At 41.1% G+C, this 22,703-nt stretch overlaps 1 protein-coding gene across 1 annotated transcript in view; it reads right to left on the bottom strand.

Annotated features, from left to right (window-relative positions):
• Nucleotides 1-22,703, bottom strand: part of LOC107292168 (DDB1- and CUL4-associated factor 7) — a 113,963-nt gene that overhangs the window by 10,673 nt on the left and 80,587 nt on the right. The window contains exons 3-6 of the mRNA XM_015821230.1: nucleotides 6,624-6,735; nucleotides 4,070-4,188; nucleotides 3,465-3,674; nucleotides 2,683-2,800 (exon numbers count right to left, since the gene is read on the bottom strand). Of these exons, the coding sequence (XP_015676716.1) occupies nucleotides 2,683-2,800; nucleotides 3,465-3,674; nucleotides 4,070-4,188; nucleotides 6,624-6,735 (559 nt within the window). The remainder of the gene's footprint in view (nucleotides 1-2,682; nucleotides 2,801-3,464; nucleotides 3,675-4,069; nucleotides 4,189-6,623; nucleotides 6,736-22,703) is intronic.

Below are 22,703 nucleotides of genomic sequence, written 5' to 3'. Positions count from 1 at the left end.
TTGCAGATTATGTTTAAATGATGAAAAATAAGAGCAAATATATAAATGTAGATATCTTAGTATACTATAGTAGTATGCTAGTATACAAAAGAAAGGAAAACAGAGAAATGTTAACATATGCAAATGCTAATAGAAAAGTAATAAATAGTATGTGGTCTCTTGCAAGGGATGACTGTTTATTGATAGAATAAAACTGCTTGTATATAAAAGCATGCTTCAACCCCCACTGTTATATAGAAGTAAACCATGGCTATATCAGAAGAAACATAAGAGTAAGTGGAATGTAGTGGAAGAGCTGTGGTGGCACAGTGGTTAGAATGCAGTACTGCAGGCAGACTGCTACAGTTCAATTCTGACCAGCTCAAGGTTGACTCAGCCTTCCATCCTTCTGAGGTCAGTAAAATGAGGACCCAGATTGATGGGGGCCATATGCTGACTCTGTAAACTGCTTAGAGAGGGCTGTAAAGCACTATGAAGTGGTATATAAGTCTAAGTGCTATTGCTATAAATAGGGTACTTAAAAAGTGTGTGTGTGAAACAAGAAGAGAGAAGATTAAGAATTAATGATTGCTGAATGAATGTGGGTTGACTACAAAATAAGTAAATTAAGGTGATTTGGTGATACAGAGAGAATGAACAAGTGCCAAATTACAAAAACAGTATCTAAAGCTTTGATGTCACCTCTGTCCGGAAAACACTGCAGACAGTTAACATTCGGAAAGCAGCAGGCCCAGATAACCTCCCTGGACGTGTCCTCAGGGAATGCGCAGAGGAACTGGCTTGTGTTCTCACAGATATTTTCAACCTCTCATTGCAGCAGGCAGTGGTCCCATCGTGTTTTAAGATGGCCATCATCTTGCCAGTGCCAAAAAAGTCCACAATTACAGGCCTCAATGATTACCATCCGGTTGCACTGACATCCACCATCATGAAATGCTTTGAGAAGCTGATAAAGGACACTATTGTATCTAGCCTCCCGCCAGCATTTGACCCGCTTCAGTTTGCCTACCGACCAAATCGCTCTACGGAGGATGCTATTTCTTCCGTTCTCCATCTGAGCCTGAAGCACTTAGAGGAAAGAAATACTCATGTGCATTTGCTGTTTGTCGACTTCAGTTCGCCGTTTAACACAACCATTCCCCAGCATCTAGTAGACAAACTGGGCCTTTTAGGCTTAAACACTTTGTGCAACTGGATTCTTGATTTTCTTACCAACAGGCCCCAATATGTGCGAGTTGGAACAAATACCTCTAATACCATTTTCTTGAGCACAGGTTCTCCTCAGGGCTGCATCTTATGTCCACTGCTGTTCACCCTGTTGACTCATGACTGTTGTGCCAGGTTTGCCACCAACCATATTGTGAAGTTCGCAGATGATACAACAGTAGTGGGCCTTATTCAGGATGACAAGGTGGAAGCTTACCTCAAGGAGGTTGAGGGGTTGGTGAACTGGTGTAAGGAAAACAGCCTAGTTTTAAATACCGGAAAAACCAAAGAGTTCATTGTTGATTTCAGAAAAGGCAGGCACAGCCACACTTCTCTGTGCATTAATGATTCACCTGTGGAGATGGTTACCAGCATCAAATTCCTAGGTGTGCAGCTAACGAGTAGGCTGACTTGGTCGCTCAACAGTGAGAAACTGGTGAAGCGGGCACAGCAGCGCCTGCATTTTCTGCGTCGCATGAGAAAAGCACATCTTCCTTCCCCTGTCCTGACCACTTTCTACAGGGGGACGATCGAGAGCATCCTGTCATACAGATCACAGTCTGGTTTGGAAGCATCACTGCTTCAGACAGGAAGGCGGTGCAGAGAGTGGTGAGAATGGCCGAAAAGATCATTGGCAGTTCCCTCCCTCCCATCCAGGACATAGCACAGAAGCGTTGCTTGAGCAGGGTCCGTAAGATTATCTGGGACACTACACATCCTCTTCACGACCTGTTTTCCTTGTTACCTTCTGGGAGGAGGCTTCGTGGTATCCGTAGCAGAACATCCAGATTCAGCCATAGTTTCATTCCATACAGCATTAACCTTGTGAACTCTCAAGCTTCCTCCTTCCGTTATATATTCAAGATGGACAGTATTTAATATTTATTTGATACGTATATGTAGGGATGTGGGTCTATATATATGTTGTTCATAGTATGTTTAGGTGTGCGTCATGTATGTTTCACTTTGAGAGCGGGCAACTAAATTTCATTTTTGATCTGTGCCGTTGTGCCCACAGTAAAAAAATGACAATAAAGGTTATCTTATCTTATCTTATCTTATCTTATCTTATCTTATCTTATCTTATCTTATCTTATAGGAAGAGTGAATAGGTCAAAATGATGGTGAAGACTAAGAAAGCTGTAGTTGAATGGGGTTAATGATTCTCAAAAACAGAGTTGAGAGATTTAAGAAAAGACAATGTACAACAGGGGTATGTATGTGGAAGAAGCAATGATTTTTGCAAGAATAGAGAGGTATAATGTAATGAAATGGTGTTGGTCAAATTATATTTAGATATCTTTCCTTTTTTTTCTTATCTCATGCCTTTGATTTTGTTGGTGTATTTGTTAGCCTTCAAATTATATACAGAGCACTTAGACTACAATCTTATGTTCACATTTGGAAATCATAATAAATCCCAATCACCTCTTAGAGGCCCAAATAAAAGAGGGGAGGAATACAAATTATCTTTACCTGCTGTGCAGATATGGCAAGAAGAATGTGGTGCCCAAGCAATACCATTCACACATGCTCGGTGGTTATTCAGTCTGGCAACTGGTGTACAGGGAACTCTGACATCTAGAATCACCACCTTAGAGGGAAAAATAATTCTATATGTTAATTCTAAAGAAATTATCTTAGACTTTATTTTTATCCTTTCATTACCTAGTCTCTTAAGTGCTCAGAGCATTCACACTTCAATCCAGCTATCAAGTTAGCATATTTATTCCAAGTGACTGAAAAATACATTTGTCCCAATAATGAATATAAAAATATGATAGTATCTCCTGACTACAGACACTTTTTGCAAAGAAGCCTAGATGACAAATCACAATATAAAATCCTATGGCTGCTTATTAGTACAATTCACATATAAGGCTATCAGTATAATTTGTTTCTTTAAATTGAGAAATTAACATGAGTAATGTATTATTTCTAAAAATGAGTTCTGCTTGTAGAGATACTATAGCAACCAAAGGCAGGCTAGCTCTTCTCACCAAACCACCATAAGGATTACTAACTGTCCATTTCTTCATAGTATACTAGTATCTTTTAATTAACATGTATATCTACCTGGTTGTTTTACTTCATGGAACTGTATGCAAGTAAGATAATTTTGATAATTTTAAGTAATCCATGTAGTAAAAACTGTAGCCTCATTTCTTTCAGTACATAGTTGGAAAGCACAGATTATCAAGCTCACTATATACTCAGAAAAAAAGTGTACTAGGTATTCTTACAGAACAGTGTCTCACCTCCATACCATCCATTGCCATTGTTGCAAGGTAATTAGGATCTTGTTTATTCCAGCAAAGGCGGAGCAAAGGATGGTGCTGAGGATCCTCATAGATAATAGTGCTATGTTCCAAGTGCCGTAAGTCAAACATCCTCACTGAGCCATCAGCACCAACAGAAGCAAACATGTCTCTCCCACCTCCTGCACGGCTGAATGCAATATCATAAACCTGTTCAGATACCAATAGCAAAAAAGTGATAAAATATGATGCTTCCCATACTAAGGATCCTTGTCCTCACTGTAAAGGCAGGAGTAAAGAAGGTATATCCAACAAATTATTTGCTTTAGCTTAAAAAAGGACAATGCTTACCACAAAATAGGGCTTTAGGCATAACACTCTCTCCTTGTGAGCAGAATGTTTCTTTTACAAAATATTTTACTTTGTTGTATTGATTCCCCATTTTCAATGAATTACTAAAAGGAAAATAAATGCATTACTAATAGCAGCAATGCAACCCACCTTGGCTGCTACTTTACTATCTCCAATTTATACATTGATTTTTTTAAAAAAAAACTTTTAGTAACTGCACATAATTGCAGAAAAAGAAAAAAATACACCATCACCTCTTTGTCATGAGCAATCAACTGAGTCTTGACATGGCCAGACACTAAATTCACTCTTCCCAAGACCTGGCCAGTTTCCAAACCCCAGATAGTACAAGTTGTGTCAATGCTAGAAGTACCTGGCATAGTTTGAGAGGGAAGAAAAAACATATTAAGATTGTTTTTTCTTAAAAGCAATACATATATGGATCATTACATAAAATTTCTAATTCTAGACCTCAAAGTAAACCTCCACCCCTTCTTGATTTATAGAAAGCAACCTCAATGCGTCTATTAACTTTTTTTTTTAACAGTACAGGAATCTTTAGATCCCTTATAGCAGTCAAAACATTTAAATCAAACTACCAGCTTTAAAACAAAAATCAAAACATGTTTTTCTACATTGTGATTAATCAATATTCTATTGAATGCCATGGGACTATGACTGCCCATAATCATCAAAATATATTTGACTTGACTGTATTATTAATAAAAAAATAGAGTATTTGTTATAGGAGAACTAATGTGTATTAATAAAATTAAATTGTAATCAACTATAATCTATAACAGAATGAAAATACGTATATACATTTTAAGCATAGATACAATTCGCTAGTACAAACTTTAATTTTAAAGCCTTAGTGAGAATTCAAATAAACATTAAAATGGGAGAAAAAGGTACAAGACCAAGAATTTCCTACTTCCTTAGCTATTAAAATGAAGCCATGATGCAATTATAAAACAGACCACCAAAATCACAAATCATTCTGCTGAATAATTGACAATTAAAAAAATAGTACTTAACAATTTTGACTGACTAGTCAATTATTGTACCAACAAAGAATTGCCAAAAGAAGAGTGGTCAGAATAGATTTGTTCAGTAGTTTCAGGTCTTTTTGTTGGACAATGAAGGGACATACAACCCCACAGTCATGTGACAAAAATGTGGGTGTTTCGCAGTGTGCCCACTCTTACAACCGCAGGAGCGCAAGTCCTCCATGCTGGGAGGCCTTGGCCACCTAAGGCCCACTGGCATGTGGAAACCTGCTGTGGACCAGGAGGCCTCAACTGGGTAGGACCACTGATGCAGAAGCCTTCCCTCCACCCCACCACTCCAGGAAAGCTTGAGCCTTCTTCCCACCCCACTGCACAGGTCCACTTACCTTCCCTTTCCATGCAGCTGCTAATAAGCCAGCCCTCACAATGTTCTGAGGCTCTTTCTACCTTTGGAGACATTGCAAGACGAACACTAGGACATGAAGGAGTCTTGCAATGTTTCTGAGGCTCTTTCTAGCCTTCAGAATCTTCACAAGGGCTGGTGTTTGTTTCACGATGTTTATGAAGGTAGAAAGAGCCTTGGAACATTGTGAGACAAGTGTCAGCCCTCACGATGCTTGAGGCTTTCTACCTTCAGAAACATTGTGTTAGCTAGCTTTCTACAGTAGCTGTGCCTCACAACAGCTGGGCATGCTTCTCAACAGCTGCACAGAAAGGGAAGGTAAATGAACTTGCCCAGTTGGGTGGGAGGAAGGCCCATGCATTGGTAGGCCCAGTGGCCTGAGGCCTCCCAGCCCATGGCAGGTTTCTTTAGGCCAATGTGCACTGAGCCTCCCCCATCCTCTGAGGTTCCCCTGTGGAGTCACATAATGACCCATGTAGTCACTTAATGACCGCAATGGGGTGTGTGTGCTGGGATTGTGGTCGTTGAGTGAGGCAGTCACATGGGTGCCTTGCTTAACGACCACAATGACTTACAACCCAAATTGCAGGCTTAATTGTGATTGTAAGTCCACTTAGTCTCCTCTGGCCATGGTTCCAGAAAATTATTGGTATACAGGTAGTCCTCGACTTACGACCACAATTGAGCTCAAAATTCCTGTTGCTAACCAAGACAGTTAAGTGAGTATTGCCCCATTTTCCAACAATTCTTTCCATAGTTGTTAAGTGAATCACTGCAGTCATTAAGTTACTAACATGGCTTCCCCATTGACTTTACTTTTCAGAATGTCACAAAAGGTGATCACATTACCCTGGGACACCGTCATAAATACATGCCAGTTACCAAGCGTCTGAATTTTGATTATGTGACCATGAGGATGTTGCAATGGTTGTGTGATAAATGGTCATAAGTCACTTTTTCCAGTGCTGTTGTAACTTCAGTCACTAAATGAATGGTTGTAAGGACTGCCTGTAATTTCTTGGAATTTTGAGAACAGATGAAAATAAGCCCAGTCAGAAGTAAAACAAAGAAACTTGTCTAAATTCCCCTCTCACTTAAATCCATGATGTAGCTCCATCCATTTGCAGCTATCCCCCCCCCCAATATGTTAAGGCCACTGGCCACCAAAAGATTGTCTACATCTTGAAGATAATATGAAGTCTACCTTTGGCTAGTTTCTGAAGCTGATATCTGCCAACAATTTTCTTAGCTAAATTTATAAATAGAACTCGTTATTTTAATCATGTTACCTGGAGGAAAGTTGTCCATGGGGTCGCGATGGGTCGGACACGGCTTCGCAACTAACAACAACAACAACATCATCATCATTCTGCTACATCAGTATTTGTCCCTTACCTAATAGATAAGGATCCACTTCATTCCAATCAAAGGAGGTCAGTGGAGCACAAAAATCAGAATTCTTATTGTTGTTCAGCAGACATTCTAGCCTGGTCTCTGTTTCACCCACCTGAACAAAAGATATCAATATATGCTTGTCATCAGATTGAGTCAGTTTACTTATTTAAAAGAGTATGGATTCCATAAAATGTAGGGAAAAGGCCATTCTGTGTATTGTCCTGCAAGTTCTCATGCTTTTTCATAATATTTCATTGCATCCAAAGAGCAAAATCAGAGACAGTATATAGTTTTCCCATTACAATTATTCAATTCTTCATTATATTAAAAATATAATTCAAAAAGAGAGGTTTTTTAGTTAACTTAGAGCAGGGGTGTCAAACTGCTGGCCCGTGGGCCGGATGCATCACGCGGAAGCCGCACCCACCCCATTGCCAGCAATGGCAAAACTCTCCCGATACGTTGAGCGGCGTCACGTGACGTCGCGAGTTTGACATGTCTGACTTAGAGGGAATTCTTTCAAGCAGCAGGATTGTACTTCTACCTGAACCCTTAACATCTGCTCTAATAGAATTTGAGGGGGCACAGAATAAAACCCAACTGCATGAATACATTTCTTCAGTTCATGCAATTTTGGATTTAACTAGAGGTATCAGCAGGAGGTGATAAATGGGGGCAAATGACAAGAACAGTGTTGTGCCCTACACATACAAAATGGGTGCAATGCTGCTTTCATCATTTTGACAAAATGTCAGCTCTTCTTGGTTATAATTTAATCTCAAACTGATTTCCTTCTTTAAATTTGTTTTGAACTATATTCAATGTACTGTATTATTCATTGTGATTACGATAAATTCAATGTTTCTTTTTTAGGGGGAATTACTGTTGATAATTACTGTAAGCAATCCTCTCATAAAATCTCACAAGAGACTTAAACTTCAATATCTTGCAGCAGGTTTTTGTGGTTTTATATCCCACAGATACAAGGAATATAATCTTATATGCATAGACACAGGATTATATTATTTTTGCTGTTCCTTTCATGAGATAAGGACCAATATCAGACTTCAAGGGTCTACCTTATTTTTTTAAAACAGATCATCAAGGTCTACTAACCAGAAGTACAGTGGATATAAAAAGTCTACACACCCCAGGTTTTTGAGATGTAAAAAAAAATCAGACCAAGATAAATCACTTCAGATTTTTTTCCACATTTAATGTAACATACAAGCTGCATGATTCAATTATGGCCTTTCCCCTACATTTTATTTTAGATAAGAGGAAACTGTCCTCTTATCTAAAATCTGAATAAGCTATTCTGTGAAAGAGGAGGAATCAATCAAAAATACACTCAATGTATCAGAGAAAAGCTAACATACACATACAGGTGACACTTTTGAAGTGGTAATAAGAAGCAGAATATTGACATACAGTGGATATAAAAAGTCTACACACCTTTGTTAAAATACCAGGTTTTTGAGATGTAAAAAAATCAGACCAAGATAAATCACTTCAGATTTTTTTCCACATTTAATGTAACATACAAGCTGCACGATTCAATTAAAAAAAAACCTGAAAACTTTTAGGGGGGAAATATTACAGTAAGGTGGTTGCATAAGTGTATAAGCCTCTCATAAGTAGATATGTGGCTGTGTTCAGAATTAACCAATCACATTCAAACTGATGTTAAACAGTAGTCAGTACACACCTGCCATCAATTAAAGTGACTGTGATCAAGCCCATATAAAGTTCAGCTGTTCTAGTAATATTTCTCTGACATTTACTCAGTTGCCTCTTACAGTAAAAGCCATGGTCTTCAAACATCTTAAAAAGCATCAAAGGGATCTCATTGTTGCAAGGTATCAGTCAGGAGAAGGGTACAAAAACATTTCCAAGGCATTGCATATACCCTGGAAGGCAGTGAAGACAGTTATCAACAAGTGAAGAGAATATGGCACAACAGTGATATTACCAAGAACTGGATGTCCCTCCAAAATTGATGAAAAAGAAGAAAGAAAAGTGGTCAGAGAAGCTGCCAAGAGGCCTACAGCAACATTAAAGGAGCTGCAGGAATTTCTAGCAAGTCCTGGTTGTGTATTACATGTGTACAATCTCCTTTATTCTTCATATGTCTGGGCTGTGAGGTAAGGTGGCAAGACGGAAGCCTTTTCTTACAAAGAAAAACATCTGAGCCTGGCTACATTTTGCAAAAACCTGCATCAAGTCTGGCAAAAGCATGTGGGAAAATGTGTTAGTGTTTTCCCCAAAATAAGATCCAACCAGAAAATAAGCCCTAGCATGATTTTTCAGGATGATCGTAATGTAAGCCCCACCCCCAAAATAAGCCCCAGTTAAGACTGTCAGACAGACTCATTTAGTACAGTATTTCCCTGACTATAAGCCCTAACCAGAAAATAAGCCCTAATGCATCTTTTGGAGCAAAAATTAATATAAGATCCGGTCTTATTTTGGGGGAAACACGGGTATGGTCTGATGAGACCAAAGCTGAACTTTTTGGCCATAATTCCAAGCAGTATGTTTTGCGCAAAACCAACACTGCATATCACCAAAAGTACACCATTCCCACAGTTAAGCATGGTGGTGGCAGCATTATGCTTTGGGGCTGCTTTTCTTCAGCTGGAACTGGGGCTTTAGTCGAGGTGAAGGGAATTATAAACAGTTCCAAATATCAGTCAATTTTGGCACAAAACCTTCAGGTCTCTGTTAAAATGTTGAAGATGAAGAGGACTTTCACCTTTCAACATGACAATGACCCAAAGCATACCTCCAATTCAACAAAATAATGTTTTCACCAGGCAAAGATCAAAGTTTTGGAATGGCCCGGCCAAAGCCCGGACCTGAATCCTATTGAAAATCTGTGGAGTGACATGAAGAAGGCTGTGCACAGGACATGCCCTTGCGATCTTGACAGATTTGGAGCACTCTTGCGAGGAAGAGTGGGCAAAGATTCCCAGGGCAAAATGTGCCATGCTGATAGGCTCCTACCCAAAAAGACTGAATGCTATCATAAAAGCAAAAGGTGCTTCAACAAAGTATTAGTTTAAGCATGTGCACACTTATGCAACCACATTATTGTACTTTTTTTTTTTATTTCCCCCCCAAAAAAAAGATTTTAGTTTGTTTTTCAGTTGAATTGTACAGCTTAAATGTTAAAGGTGGAAAAATTCTGAAGTAATTTATCTTGGTCTGATTTTTTTTTTATATCTCAAAAACATGGCATTTTAACAGGGGTATGTAGACATTTCATATCCACTTTATATAAAGAGTATTTCCAGTAGCACAACTAAATGCACGGTGCTTTCACGCAAAAAATCTCCCTGGAGTGTTGGATTACTGTTACTCCCCTGTCAATGGTCAGACCACTTTCTGATTGCCTTGAAATGCTCCAATGCTGCTCCCTGCTGCAGAGAGGCTGAACTTATATGAATATCATCCCAGGCACTGATGGGCCCTATTTGATTCCAGTGAGAGCTTGGAGATTGTTCCTGAAGGTCTGATGCATAGTCTGATTGAGGTTTCAGTCATTGTGTGGAAGGAGAAGGCGGTTGTGGGCAGGGATCGGATCATGCCTATATGACTTCTCTTCTGCTGTGTATCCCAGGGTTCCCCTTGGTTTACAGAGGAGCTGAGGGAGGTGAAAATGTAAGAAGAGACACCTAAAGCAGTGCTGGAGGACAACAAGGGATGAACCTGATGAAGCATGAACTACAGCCATTATTAAGGTAAAGGTAGTAAAATACTCTGTGGATAGCTGTCCTGTTTAGAATTACTTGGTCTGTCTTTGGGAACCAGAGATTCTCTTCCAGAGCCTCTGTAAGGAATATGCTAGGCATCTTCAGATAAAGGCATTTGGATTTGCTCCAAGTTGGGCTCTGGCCTTGAAGCAGATCCTATGGAGATAACCAAGACTCAGTCTGGTTCTGTTATCTCGGATGAGTTTGATCCTGTTAGTCGTGATGAAGTGGACAGGGTTCTTGGAACTGCAAGCTTGGTGTTCTGATCCATGTCACGCTGGCAAGGCAGAGGTTACCCTTGGTACCCACAAATACCAAGTCCGCAACACAAGTCCAGAGTTCCAAAAAACAAGGCACGGTCCAAGAGTCTGAAGTCAGAGAGCCAAGTCCAAAGTCCACAAGCGAACTCCGAAGTTCACAGCCAAGAAACACGGTCCAAGATTCACAAGGAAGTATTCACGAAAACCGGGAAAGTACACATCAAAGCAAACAGGTGTTCCTGACAAACATACCTTCCCCCAGCATCTGGTTAAATCACTCCTCAGTTCCTTGTGAGGAGGGGACTGTGCTATGCCTGTCAGACAGTCCTGGTTCCAACTCCTCCTCCTCTGAACCGGGATCCGACAAAGCCATGACACTTGGCCACCTGTATATTAGACCCATGTCCCTCCTGCTTAGCTAAGACTTTCTGGAAAATCATGTGCAGTTGGGTCCTGGTGGTGGTGAATTCATCACTGAGAAAGGGCAATGTCCCACCAATGTTGAAAGAGGTGATGGTTCACCTCCTCAAGAAGCCTTCATCTGAACTGACAAGATTGGACTTCTTCCTGTGTCCAAACATCACTTTGGGGGGAAAGTGTTGAGAAGGTGGTCATGCTGTAGCTTCAGCAGATCATTTGGATCCCTTTCAGTCAAGTTTCATAGCTGGATACAGGATTGAAACAGCACTGACTGTGCTTGTGAATTGCCTTTGTCAAGAGCAGGAAAGGTTAGTGCTCCCATTCTGGCTTTCCTTGATTGCTCAGCAACTTTCAATACCATTGGTCATGGTATTCTTCTATACTGGTTCCAGGGGTTGAGAGCGGGGGTACAATCTTGTGCTGGTTCTCCTACTTCTTCCAAGGCTAATTGTAATCAGTGTTGGTGTGCGAGAGAAATCTGACCCTAGGCCCCTTTTATGTGGGGTGCCTCAGGTTTGGACTCTCTCCACTCCTATTTAACATCTACATGAAGCATTTGGGAGAGGTTATCTAACAGCAGGGAGTGAAGTATCATCAATAAACTGATGATAGCTAACTCCACATCTCTGCTCCAGACCAAGCAGGTGATGCTGTACAGGTCTTGTCTGTGTCTAGATGCTGTGGATGCCTGGATGGGAAAGAACAGGTTTCAGCTCAATTCTAGCAAGACTGAAGTGGCTTTGGGTTTTAGGGCCTCTTGGTTCCACCAATTTTCCATCTTTAGTTTTGGATGGGATTCCAACTACCTCAAAGTGAACTGGTGTACAATTTGGGGGTTTTCCTGGACTTGTAGCTCCTATTTGAGGAACAGATGGCAGCCATGGCTAAGACAGCCTTTGCACCACTTTGTCTTGTGCTCTAATTGTGTCTTTATTAAACCAGGGAGCACTGCTCATAGTCACTCATGTTTTAGTCATCTGACCTAAGTGGATTATTGCAATGCATTCTACATGGGACTGCTCTTGAATATCATCTGTAAGCTTCAGCTGGTCCAGAATGCAGCATTGTGAACAGTTACATCTTTGTTCTGTAAGATGCATTTGCTGTCAGTATGCTTCTGGGTGCAATTCCAGAAGTTTGTCATTTATAAAGCCCTTCATAGCATAGGATTGGGTCATTTGTAGGACCATTTCTCCCTGATTTTTCAATCTATGCCATGAGATCCAGCAGGAGGCATGCAGTGTGTCCCATCAATTAAATAATGTCTTCTTGCAGGATCGAGAAAGCAGGTATTTACTGTGCAGCACCTCCTGTTTGGAACACCATACCCATTGGGATTAGATTGGTTCTAACCTTGCTGGCTTTCCGAAAAGGTTTAAAGACTTGGATGTGTTCCTGGGCATGGGGGTCAGGAGGTTAACTGGAGACCCTGCAGTGTTCTTAGTTTATTAGACCTGTTTTCAACTGGGTGGTCATTATAGGTTTTACATTTTTGTTGGTTTTGGCTATTATTTTGTATAGTTATTTAAACCTGTTGTTAGCAACTCATATAACACACAATAAAGCAAATATGTATTAAACAAATTAAGATAGAATTATTAGTTACATAAGTAGAATGATTAGCATATATAATGTGTTATCAAATGATAACAGTAATTCAGATACAGCAGTCTCAAAGGTATCCCTTTCTCCAGTATAAATTAATAGCAGACTCAAATTTTTATTTGTAAACCATTTGAAAACTCTGCTCTATCCTATGGCATGTTGGATAAATCCAGCCAATTTAATGAAACTATGGTCAAGCAAATCATAATTTACTGAAATGCATGTCAGGAGCAAGCCACCAGAACCACTCATGAATAGTCTCAAACAGAAGTTTTATTGTTAGTCACCTATGTTACAAGAATCTCTCCAGATGACTGCATTCCCTTGGGAACAGTTACATAAGGCTTCAAGGATTCTGGGGGAGATATAGGAGGAGTGGCAGTGTCAACTCTACAACAAACCTGGCTGCAGCCATCTTGCTCATTCTAGGTTGCCACATGAATGGCAGGGGGTGCGGAGTAGATTTGTTAGTCTAAACAATTCTGTGTCCCGTGGGAACTAAGGTCATTCTATCTGTTATGTTAGAGGGTTTGGTGTTTTGTTAGAAAGCCCGCCAAGCTATTCTATTGGGGAACGTGGATGATTGCATAGCACTGGGATGGGAAGTTTGACTTTGTAATAGTGTAACTCTTTGGAGGGAATTTCAGACTTGGTTTCACTTTTGATTGTGCCGATATTTTGTATCCAATAAACATAGTCTTTGAGGAAGCTTCTAGCCTCGGAGTTCTGATTTATTTGGTTCTATCTATCAGAACCATGAGAGGCAGAGCCTGGGGATGGGGCCAAAAGAGAATCCCTATGTAGCCACAAATGTACTAAGTCCAACCCACCATTCCGTTGACCCTTATCTAACTTCTAGCAGGTGATAACTGTTCGTTGAGAAGATTCCTGTGCATAGGCATGATCAATAAATCTGTTTAATTGGAACTTCATGTGTTGTCCTGGTTTTCATGCCTGACAGGTCAGGCCTGTGCTGCTTTCTGAAGTGCAAAGACTATAAATTTGCCCCCCCTTAACACCTCCCTCCAGTCTAGCTGGAGATTTCATCATGTGTGAACCATCCAAGGTTCTGACTAATGAAACCAAATAAATCAGAACTCTGAGGCTTGAAGTTTCCTCAAAGCACATGTTTATTGGATACATAATATCGGCATGGTCAAAAGTGAACCCAACTCTAAAATTCCCACCAGGGATTCAGTGTTAACTAAATGTAACAGTTCCCTCCCCTCTACTATGCTAGTGATCACACTACCCAATGAAAGCAATTGGCAGGCTCTGTGACACTTCTTCTCTCCACCTTCCAGCTCCTGTGGGAATATCCTTGGTTCTCATGGGATCGCTCCGTGTTTAGTCTAACAATGCTTTTGGTGCCCCCCTTCCCCCCAAACTATGTGGTAACTTAGAACAACAAAGATGGCTTCAGCCAGGTTCATTTCAGAAGTTGACAGTCGGACTCCCCTAAAGAGAAAGCAGTTCCTGAAAGATAACAAGCATAGATATACATTAGTGTTTTGTTAGTCCTCTGTTCTATAGTCTGAAGGTTCCCTAGACTTTTGGGGAAGTTTATCATGAAACTTCCAAATTAATCTCTCTGCTTTTACATCTCTACTCTTCACCCATGTGGCTTCTGACAAAGGACACCCCTTCCACCAAACTAGGTACTGTAACTTTCCTTTATATAATTTAGAATCAATAATTTGTTTTATCTCATAATGGGTGCCACCCTCTACCATAATGGGACCTGGGGCGATTCGAGGTACTAGTCTCAATGTTGAGTCTATTACTGGTTTTAACAAACTGCAATGAAAAACTGGATGTATTTTCCCCAAGAGTCATGGGAGCTTTAGCTCCACTGTGACAGGGTTTATGATTTTTACGATGGGGAATGACCAATAAATTTATGACCCAGCTTTTTACACGGTAGTTTTAACCTTAGGTATTTGGTTGAGAGATAGACCTTCTGTCCTATATGAAAGGGTTTCTGCGGTGATCGCCTCTTATTGGCTTGTTCCATTTGAATCTTTGTGGCTTTAGCTAAGGGACATTTGATGTTTACCCAAGCGCTCTGCAGTGAGTTTACCCATTCGGTCAGTGTTTCTGAGGAGGGGGGTTCTTGAGGGTATTCAGGAATGGGAACGAACTCCCTGCCTGTAGCTATTTTAAAAGGAGTAAGTCCAGTACTGCTGTGCACAGTGTTGTATGCCACTTCAGCAAAAGGCAGGAGATCTACCCAGTTAGTTTGCTAATAGTTAACATAGCATCTCAGGTGTTCCACCATTGTGTTCGCTCGTTCAGCAGCTCCATTTGTACTCAGATGAAAAGCTGAACTGAGCCCCTGGGTACATCCAATCAGCTTCACGAACTCCCTCCAGAATTTTGCAGTGAACTGGACCCCTTGGTCTGTTATAATTCTCCTGGGTGCTCCGAGGAGTCGGTAGGTGTGTTTTAGAAACAGTTTCGCCAGTTTCTGGGCAGAGGGAAGACCATGGCAGGCTATAAAATGAGCCTGCTTCGAGAAAAGATCAATATCAGTCCAAATTACGGTATTTCTGCTATTTGCAGGGAGCTGTACAATGAAGTCCATTGCGATTTCCTCCCAGGGCTGGGATGGTTGCACTACCTGCTGTAACAGCCCAGGAGGTTTTCCTGGTCTTTTTTTTCATGATGGCACAGATTGCACAGCTCTTAACATAGCTTTAAATGTCATTTTTCATTCCGGGCCACCAGAACTGTCGTCTTACTCAGCGTAAAGTCTTTAAAAATCCAAAGTGACTGGCCTGCTTGGCATCGTGGCTACGTTGCAAGGCTTGGACCCTGAGAGTGCTAGGAAGGTACAATTTGCAACTTTTCCATGCTAATTCATCTCTATATGTTAACAATTGCCTGTTGTCTCTGAACCAGGGGTCAGATTACAGTTCGGTTCTAAGTTTCTGGGTCAACCTGCTGTCGGAGCCGATGTATTGTTTTTCAGCTTGATGTCTAGTGGTGACTTGAGAGGCTTTCTGCGGTGAGGGGATGATAGCATTGACCACTTCCTCGCGCTGGCTTTTATACTGTGGCATTCTAGATAAGGTATCAGCTAGGAAGTTCTTCCCTCCAGGAGTGTACTTTAGAGAGAAGTTATAAAACGATTGAAATATTGCGCCCAGCGAACCTGCTTGGGGGATAATTTCTGTGGTGTTTTAAACGCCTCAAGGTTCTTATGGTCAGTCCACACTTCAAATGGTACCTTACTCCCCTCTAGGAAATATAGCCAGGTTAGCAATGTCCACTTTACAGCAAATGCTTCCTTCTCCCACACAGCCCAAGGCCACACTGTGTCGGTGAGTTTCCTGGAGGTGTACGCACAAGGTTGTAGTTCTCCCTTGTTTTTCTGAAGAACTGCACCCACTGCAACATTGCTACAGTGAGGGAAAAAATTATTTGATCCCCTGCTGATTTTGTATGTTTGCCCACTGACAAAGAAACAATCAGTCTATAATTTTAATGGTAGCTTTATTTTAACAGTGAGAGACAGAATAACAAAAAAAAATCCAGAAAAATGCATTTCAAAAAAGTTATAAATTGATTTGACTTTTAATGAGTGAAATAAGTATTTGACCCCTTCGCAAAACATGATTTAGTACTTGTTGGCAAAACCCTTGATGGCAATCACAGATGTCAGATGTTTCTTGTAGTTGGCCAGCAGGTTTGCACACATCTCAGGAGGGATTTTGTCCCACTCCTCTTTGCAGATCCTCTCCAAGTCATTAAGGTTTCGAGGCTGACGTTTGGCAACTCGAACCTTCAGCTCCCTCCACAGATTTTCTATGGGATTAAGGTCTGGAGACTGGCTAGGCCACTTCAGGACCTTAATGTGCTTTCTCTTAAGCCACTCCTTTGTTACCTTGGCCATGTGTTTTGGGTCATTGCCATGCTGGAATACCCATCCATGACCCATTTTCAATGCCCTGGGTGAGGGAAGGAGGTTCTCACCCAGGATTTGATGGTACATGGCCCTGTCCATTGTCCCTTTGATGTGGTGAAGTTGTCCTGTCCCCTTAGCAGAAAAACACCCCCAAAGCATAATGTTTTCACCTCCATGTTTGATGGTGGGGATGGTGTTCTTTTTTTTAAAAAACAACAACAAATTTTATTGGTTTTTTTATTCTTAAAACAAAGTGCTTAAGACACACTGTGGTGCTGGGGTAATCAAACATCCAAAAATAAAACCATATATGAATAACTCAAATCAATACATTGAATATTCCCTCTCTATTTCCCTCAATTAACCTAATGCATTTAAAATAATCCATTTCTAATTTAAATTTCTAACAATCCTAAACCTGTTTTAGAGCTTTGTGAATTTACAATTAACATAATAAAATTTGACTTTAAAGAAACAGATTATCAATTCAGGTATCCCTTCCAGATATATTCTAGATCTCAATCTCTTAAATCCTTAATTTTATCACAAATCTCATTTATTTCTTCTTCCACTACACAATATATCTCCTAATTAAAGTAAAATATTAGTCTATCCTATACATATATAATCCAATCAATCAATCTCTTTAAGATAACAAAATAACAAAGTAATATCAAACCTTAAATCATTTCAGCCCTTTGGACCAAATTCAAATTTCATCCAGTTAATTATCATACCTAATAACGTCCATATTGTCAGGCAAGAACATCATCTTACTAATTTAACATATTCAATTAGTTATTAAATCAATCCAGATCTAAAACGCCTCTTCAGTTTTCTTCATTCCATTACATGATAGTTTTCATACAAATAAACCTATTATTCCAAAGAATACATTCTTAATCTATTTAAAATATATATTCTAATAATCACCCATTTTTCTCTTACTTCTAACTCTAAATCTTAAACCTTAAATCAATCCATAATTCTACAGTGCCTTTGATCCATCACATATAATTTTGAATTTAACTTTTCAGTCTTATTCTGGCCTTTTTTTTGTGCCAGGCAGGTTTCCATAACAAAGCTTCCCTTTCAGCCAATAAGTCTCTCTTTATTGCTTGTAGCATCATCTGAAACAGTAAGAAGCATCCCATCCTCTGCATTAGGCGTCTATTTCTCTTATCCTTAAAGCTTCGTTGCTTTAAAGGCTCAAATCTCAGTCTTTGATTTTTCTGATCCTCAAAGGTATAGATGAAATGCTTGTAGGGTAAAATACATTCCTCTTTAGTCTCAATTAAGTCCTCTTCTAGTATGTTTTGGTTTGTAGAATGGTCAGATGTTGTCTGAAAGTCAGTTTGAAGGTTTGAAATATGGCTTCTGACTCTTAATTCTGTAGAAGTCTCTTTGATTGTAGCACATATTTCTTCAGTAGCTTCATAGATCTTTTCCAATATAAGCTTATAGTTCAATTGTGAATAAGGTTTCTCCATTTTAATAATAGTTGAAGAGAGTGCCTTTTTTTCTTTTAGTGGAGGCTGTATTTAATAAAAGTAAAGCAGTATCCACCCCCACAGTTCCCACAGCTGCATCCGCTTATCTTTTCTCTTCAAAAGTAATTTGAAGGCCAAGTCCATCTCATATCCAAACAGTAACCAGCAGTTGCAATATTAACTTTTCGCCACTAGATGTCCTCAATAGAATTAAAAATCTTTTCCAGACACCATTTTTTTTCTTCCCTTTTTCTATCTTTTAGAGAAAAAAGTGGAAAAAGAAACAATCTTCCAGTATAATATGATAGTAGAGCTCTTTAAAAAATGTTTTTTTCTATATCCCAAAGTAGATAAAAATAAACTGTAGTCTTTAGATTTTTTTATTTTAACCTTTTTGTTCAACACCTTTCTTCCCACACATACCAAAGCTGCTTTTTCAAGACGGGGAAATGATTCCAACAGAGCTTTTACAGGCAAAAAAAAGAACAAAGTAGGGTGAAGAGAGGAGGAGAAGGGGTCTCACCCGGATTATCCGCGGTGGGTCTATTCACGCTTAGATGTTGTGGTGACTTTCGGCTGGTGCAGCAGGGTAATCGGCCATCTTACAGGACAATCTTTTGCTCCGTCGGCCCTCAGGAAATAACTGGAGCCACGAGAGAAGCTGCCACCCTCCTGCAGTCTCCAGCAAGCCTCCTCCTCGGTGGTCACCCCTCCAGGGCGACCTTTGACCCACAAGGGGTCTACCGGCGAAGAAAAACCCAGCCGGTGTGGAGACGAGTCTCCAGACACGACCGGAGTCGCCGCGAACCAGAACTGGAAGTCCGTGGGGATGGTGTTCTTGAGGTCATAGGCAGCATTCCTCCTCCTCCAAACACGGCGAGCTGAGTTGATGCCAAAGAGCTCGATTTTGGTCTCATCTGACCACAACACTTTCACCCAGTTCTCCTCTGAATCAGTCAGATGTTCATTGGCAAACTTCAGACGGGCCTGTACATGTGCTTTCTTGAGCAGGGGGATCTTGTGGGCGCTGCAGGATTTCAGTCCTTCACGGCATAGTGTGTTACCAATTGTTTTCTTGGTGACTATGGTCCCAGCTGCCTTGAAATCATTGACAAGATCCTCCCATGTAGTTCTGGGCTGATTCCTCACCGTTCTCATGATCATTGAAACTCCACGAGGTGAGATCTTGCAAGGAGCCCCAGACTGAGGGAGATTGACAGTTATTTTGTGTTTCTTCCATTTACAAATAATTGCACCAACTGTTGTCATCTTCTCACCAAGCTGCTTGGCAATAGTCTTGTAGCCCATTCCAGCCTTCTGTAGGTCTACAATCTTGTCCCTGACATCCTTGGACAGCTCTTTGGTCTTGGTCATGGTGGAGAGTTTGGAATCTGATTGATTGAATGCTTCTGTGGACAGGTGTCTTTTATACAGGTAACAAGATGAGATTAGGAGCGCTCCCTTTAAGAGAGTGCTCCTAATCTCAGCTCGTTACCTGTATAAAAGACATCTGGGAGCCAGAAATCTTGCTGATTGATAGGGGATCAAATACTTATTTTACTCATTAAAATGCAACTCAATTGATAACTTTTTTGAAATGCATTTTCCTGGATTTTGTTGTTGTTATTCTGTCTCTCACTGTTAAAATAAACCTACCATTAAAATTATACACTGATCATTTCTTTGTCACTGGGCAAATGTACAAAATCAGCAGGGGATCAAATAATTTTTTCCCTCACTGTAGCATCCGTTTGGATGATGAACGGCTCCTCGAGGTTAGGATGTTTGAGGACTGGTTCTCCCGCGGGCAACCTTTTGAACTGATCAAACCCTGCTTGGCATTTCGTAATCCATTTTAAAGGTTGACTGAGACAGGGTTTTGCCCCTCTACCTGTTTTCAAGAGCTTGGTAATTGGTAAGGCTATTTTTTCAAGGGCGCTTGAAATTCCTGAAGAAGAGGGCTCCTCCTCCCTCTAAAGGAAAGGGCAGGAGGCATGGACTACGTCACGAATTAGCCTCCGCACTCAGCGAACAGGAATTACAGAGCTTCCCACTGGAATACTGAGACCTAGCCGAAGTGTTCAGTGAGCAGGTCGGATGAGCTTCCACCCCAACCCCCCACAGACTGTGCCATTGAAATTATCCCAGGGGCGAAGCTTCCAAAACCAAAGATGTATTCCATGACCACTAGGGAACTGAATGAACTTTGTAAGTTCATTGTCAAGAACTTAGTGCGGGGTTCCATCCAGCCTGCAAAACCCCAGGTGGCAGCACCCGTGCTATTCAGAGAAAAGAAGGATGGGTCGCTTCGTCTCTGCGTAGATCAAGGGTGTCAAACTGCCGGCCCGCGGGCCTGTTGCATCATACAGCGGCCGCGCCCACCCCAGCTCCGGCAATGCAAAAAAAGTCACGACACGTTGCAACACATCATGTGACACAGCAAGTTTGACACCTGTGGCATAGATTATAGGGGCCTGAATGCTGTATGCGTGGAAAACTTGTACCTCCTCCCCCTTATGAAGGACATGAGTACAGAGAAGAGCAACAAAGATGATTAGGGGACTGGAGGCTAAAACATATAAGGAACGGTTGCTGGAATTGGATATGTCTAGTTTAACGAAGAGAAGGACGAGGGGGGACATGATAGCAGTGTTCCAATATCTCAGGGGCTGCCACAAAGAAGAGGGAGTCAAGCTATTTTCCAAAGCGCCTGAAGGCAGGACAAGAAGTAACGGGTGGAAACTAACCAAAGAGAGAAGCAACCTAGAACTAAGGAGAAACTTCCTGACAGTTAGAACAATTAACCAATGGAACAACCTGCCTCCAGAAGCGGTGAATGCTCCAACCCTGGAAGTTTTTAAGAAGAAACTGGACAGCCATTTGTCCAAAATGGTATAGGGTTTCCTGCCTGAGCAGGGGGTTGGACTAGATGACCTCCAAGGTCCCTTCCAACTTTATCATCATCATCATCATCATCATTATTATTATTATTATTACATGTTAGCGCACCTGTCAAAAGGAAAAATTTTCTCTAAGCTAAATTTGCGGGAGGCGTATTATCGCATAAGAATATGGGAGGGGGATGAATGGAAGACTGCATTCAATTGCCCCATGGGCTGTTTTCAATTTAAGATGCTACCTTTTGGACTGCAGGGAGCCCCTGCTGTGTTTATGCAATGAGGTTCTTCATGAGCATCTGTACAAGGGGGTTTTAGTTTACCTTGATGACATATTAATCTACACTGAAATCAAGGCAGAGCACGTTAAGTTAGTTAGAGCAGTATTAAATAAGCTGCGCTCTGCTAAGTTATATGCCAAACTCTCCAAATGTGAATTCCAAAAAGATCATATCGACTATTTGTGCTACCACATCTCCAGCGAGGGTGTCGAAATGGACCCGGAGAAAGTATGAGCTGTGCTGGAGTGGGCCCCCCCTCGTACTAGAAAGCAATTACAAAGCTTCTTAGGCTTTGCGAACTTTTACCAGCAGTTCATTCCCTCGTTTGCACAAATCGCACTCCCCATTACAAATCTATTAAAGACTAAGGGCAGAGAAAAGCCAAAACAAAAGCAGCTGCTGAAATGGACGGGGGAGTGTCAAGCCACATTTGAAAAATTAAAGAAGCTTTTCTCTGTGGAGCCGATTTTAAAGCACCCAGATCCGGAGAAAGCTTTTGTCATTCAAGCTAATGCTAGTGATGTGGCTGTAGGAGCAGTCCTGCTCCAGAGGAACGAGGAGGGCCAATTGCAACCATGTGCTTATACGTCTAAAAAACTGTCTGAAACTGAACAATGGTAGGCAGCCTGGGAGAAGGAAGCCTATGCTGTATGATGGGCACTCCTAACCTGGAGGCATTTCCTAGAGGGGAGCAAAATACCATTCCAAGTGTGGACCTATCATAAGAACCTTGAAGCGATGAAAACCCCTAGGAAGTTGTCTCCCAAACAAGCACGGTGGTCCCAACATTTCCACCGATTTAACTTTACAATCCATTACTTCCCTGGGGGGAGGAATTTCCTAGCAGATGCCCTATCTAGAATGCCACAATATAATAGTGCAAAATCTGAAGTAGTTAAGCCGTTTATGACTCCTAAACAATTTGCAGCGCCTGTCACTACCCAAGCACAAAGCAAGGCCACGATGCCAATAGACAAGACATCGTGTCAGGAGTTCAAAAAAGCACTGGAAACTGATGAGTGGTTTCAAGGGCATAAGAACCTGTGTTTAATTAAAGATGACCTGACTTGGGTTGGAGAGAAAATATATGTTCCAGCAACTCTAAGACTGAGAATAATGCAAGCTGGACATGATTCAAAGATTGCTGGACATTTTGGATTCGTCAAAACCCTACATCTGCTTAAAAGGCAATTTTGGTGGCCTTCCTTGAAAAAGGACATAGAAAGCTATGTAGAGAGCTGTCCCATGTATGCTGCAGCTGAATACTGACGTAAAACAGGCAGGCCACTTTGGGTTCCTGAAAACCCTACACCTTGCCAGACGTCAATTCTGGTGGCCCCGGATGAGAACAGATATTGAGGTCTATGTAAAGGGTTGTAGCGTATGTGCCCAGTCTAAACCTCATCCGGGAAAGCCGATAGGGTTGCTTCAAACCGTAGCCGACCCAGAACACCCATGGCAAGAT

Source organism: Protobothrops mucrosquamatus, unplaced genomic scaffold (assembly GCF_001527695.2).
Source record: "Protobothrops mucrosquamatus isolate PMUCROS unplaced genomic scaffold, P.Mucros_1.0 scaffold1281, whole genome shotgun sequence".
Lineage (NCBI taxonomy): Eukaryota > Metazoa > Chordata > Lepidosauria > Squamata > Viperidae > Protobothrops > Protobothrops mucrosquamatus.
The sequence above is the reverse complement of the archived record's forward strand: the minus strand, read 5'-3'. Positions and strand labels throughout refer to the sequence as shown.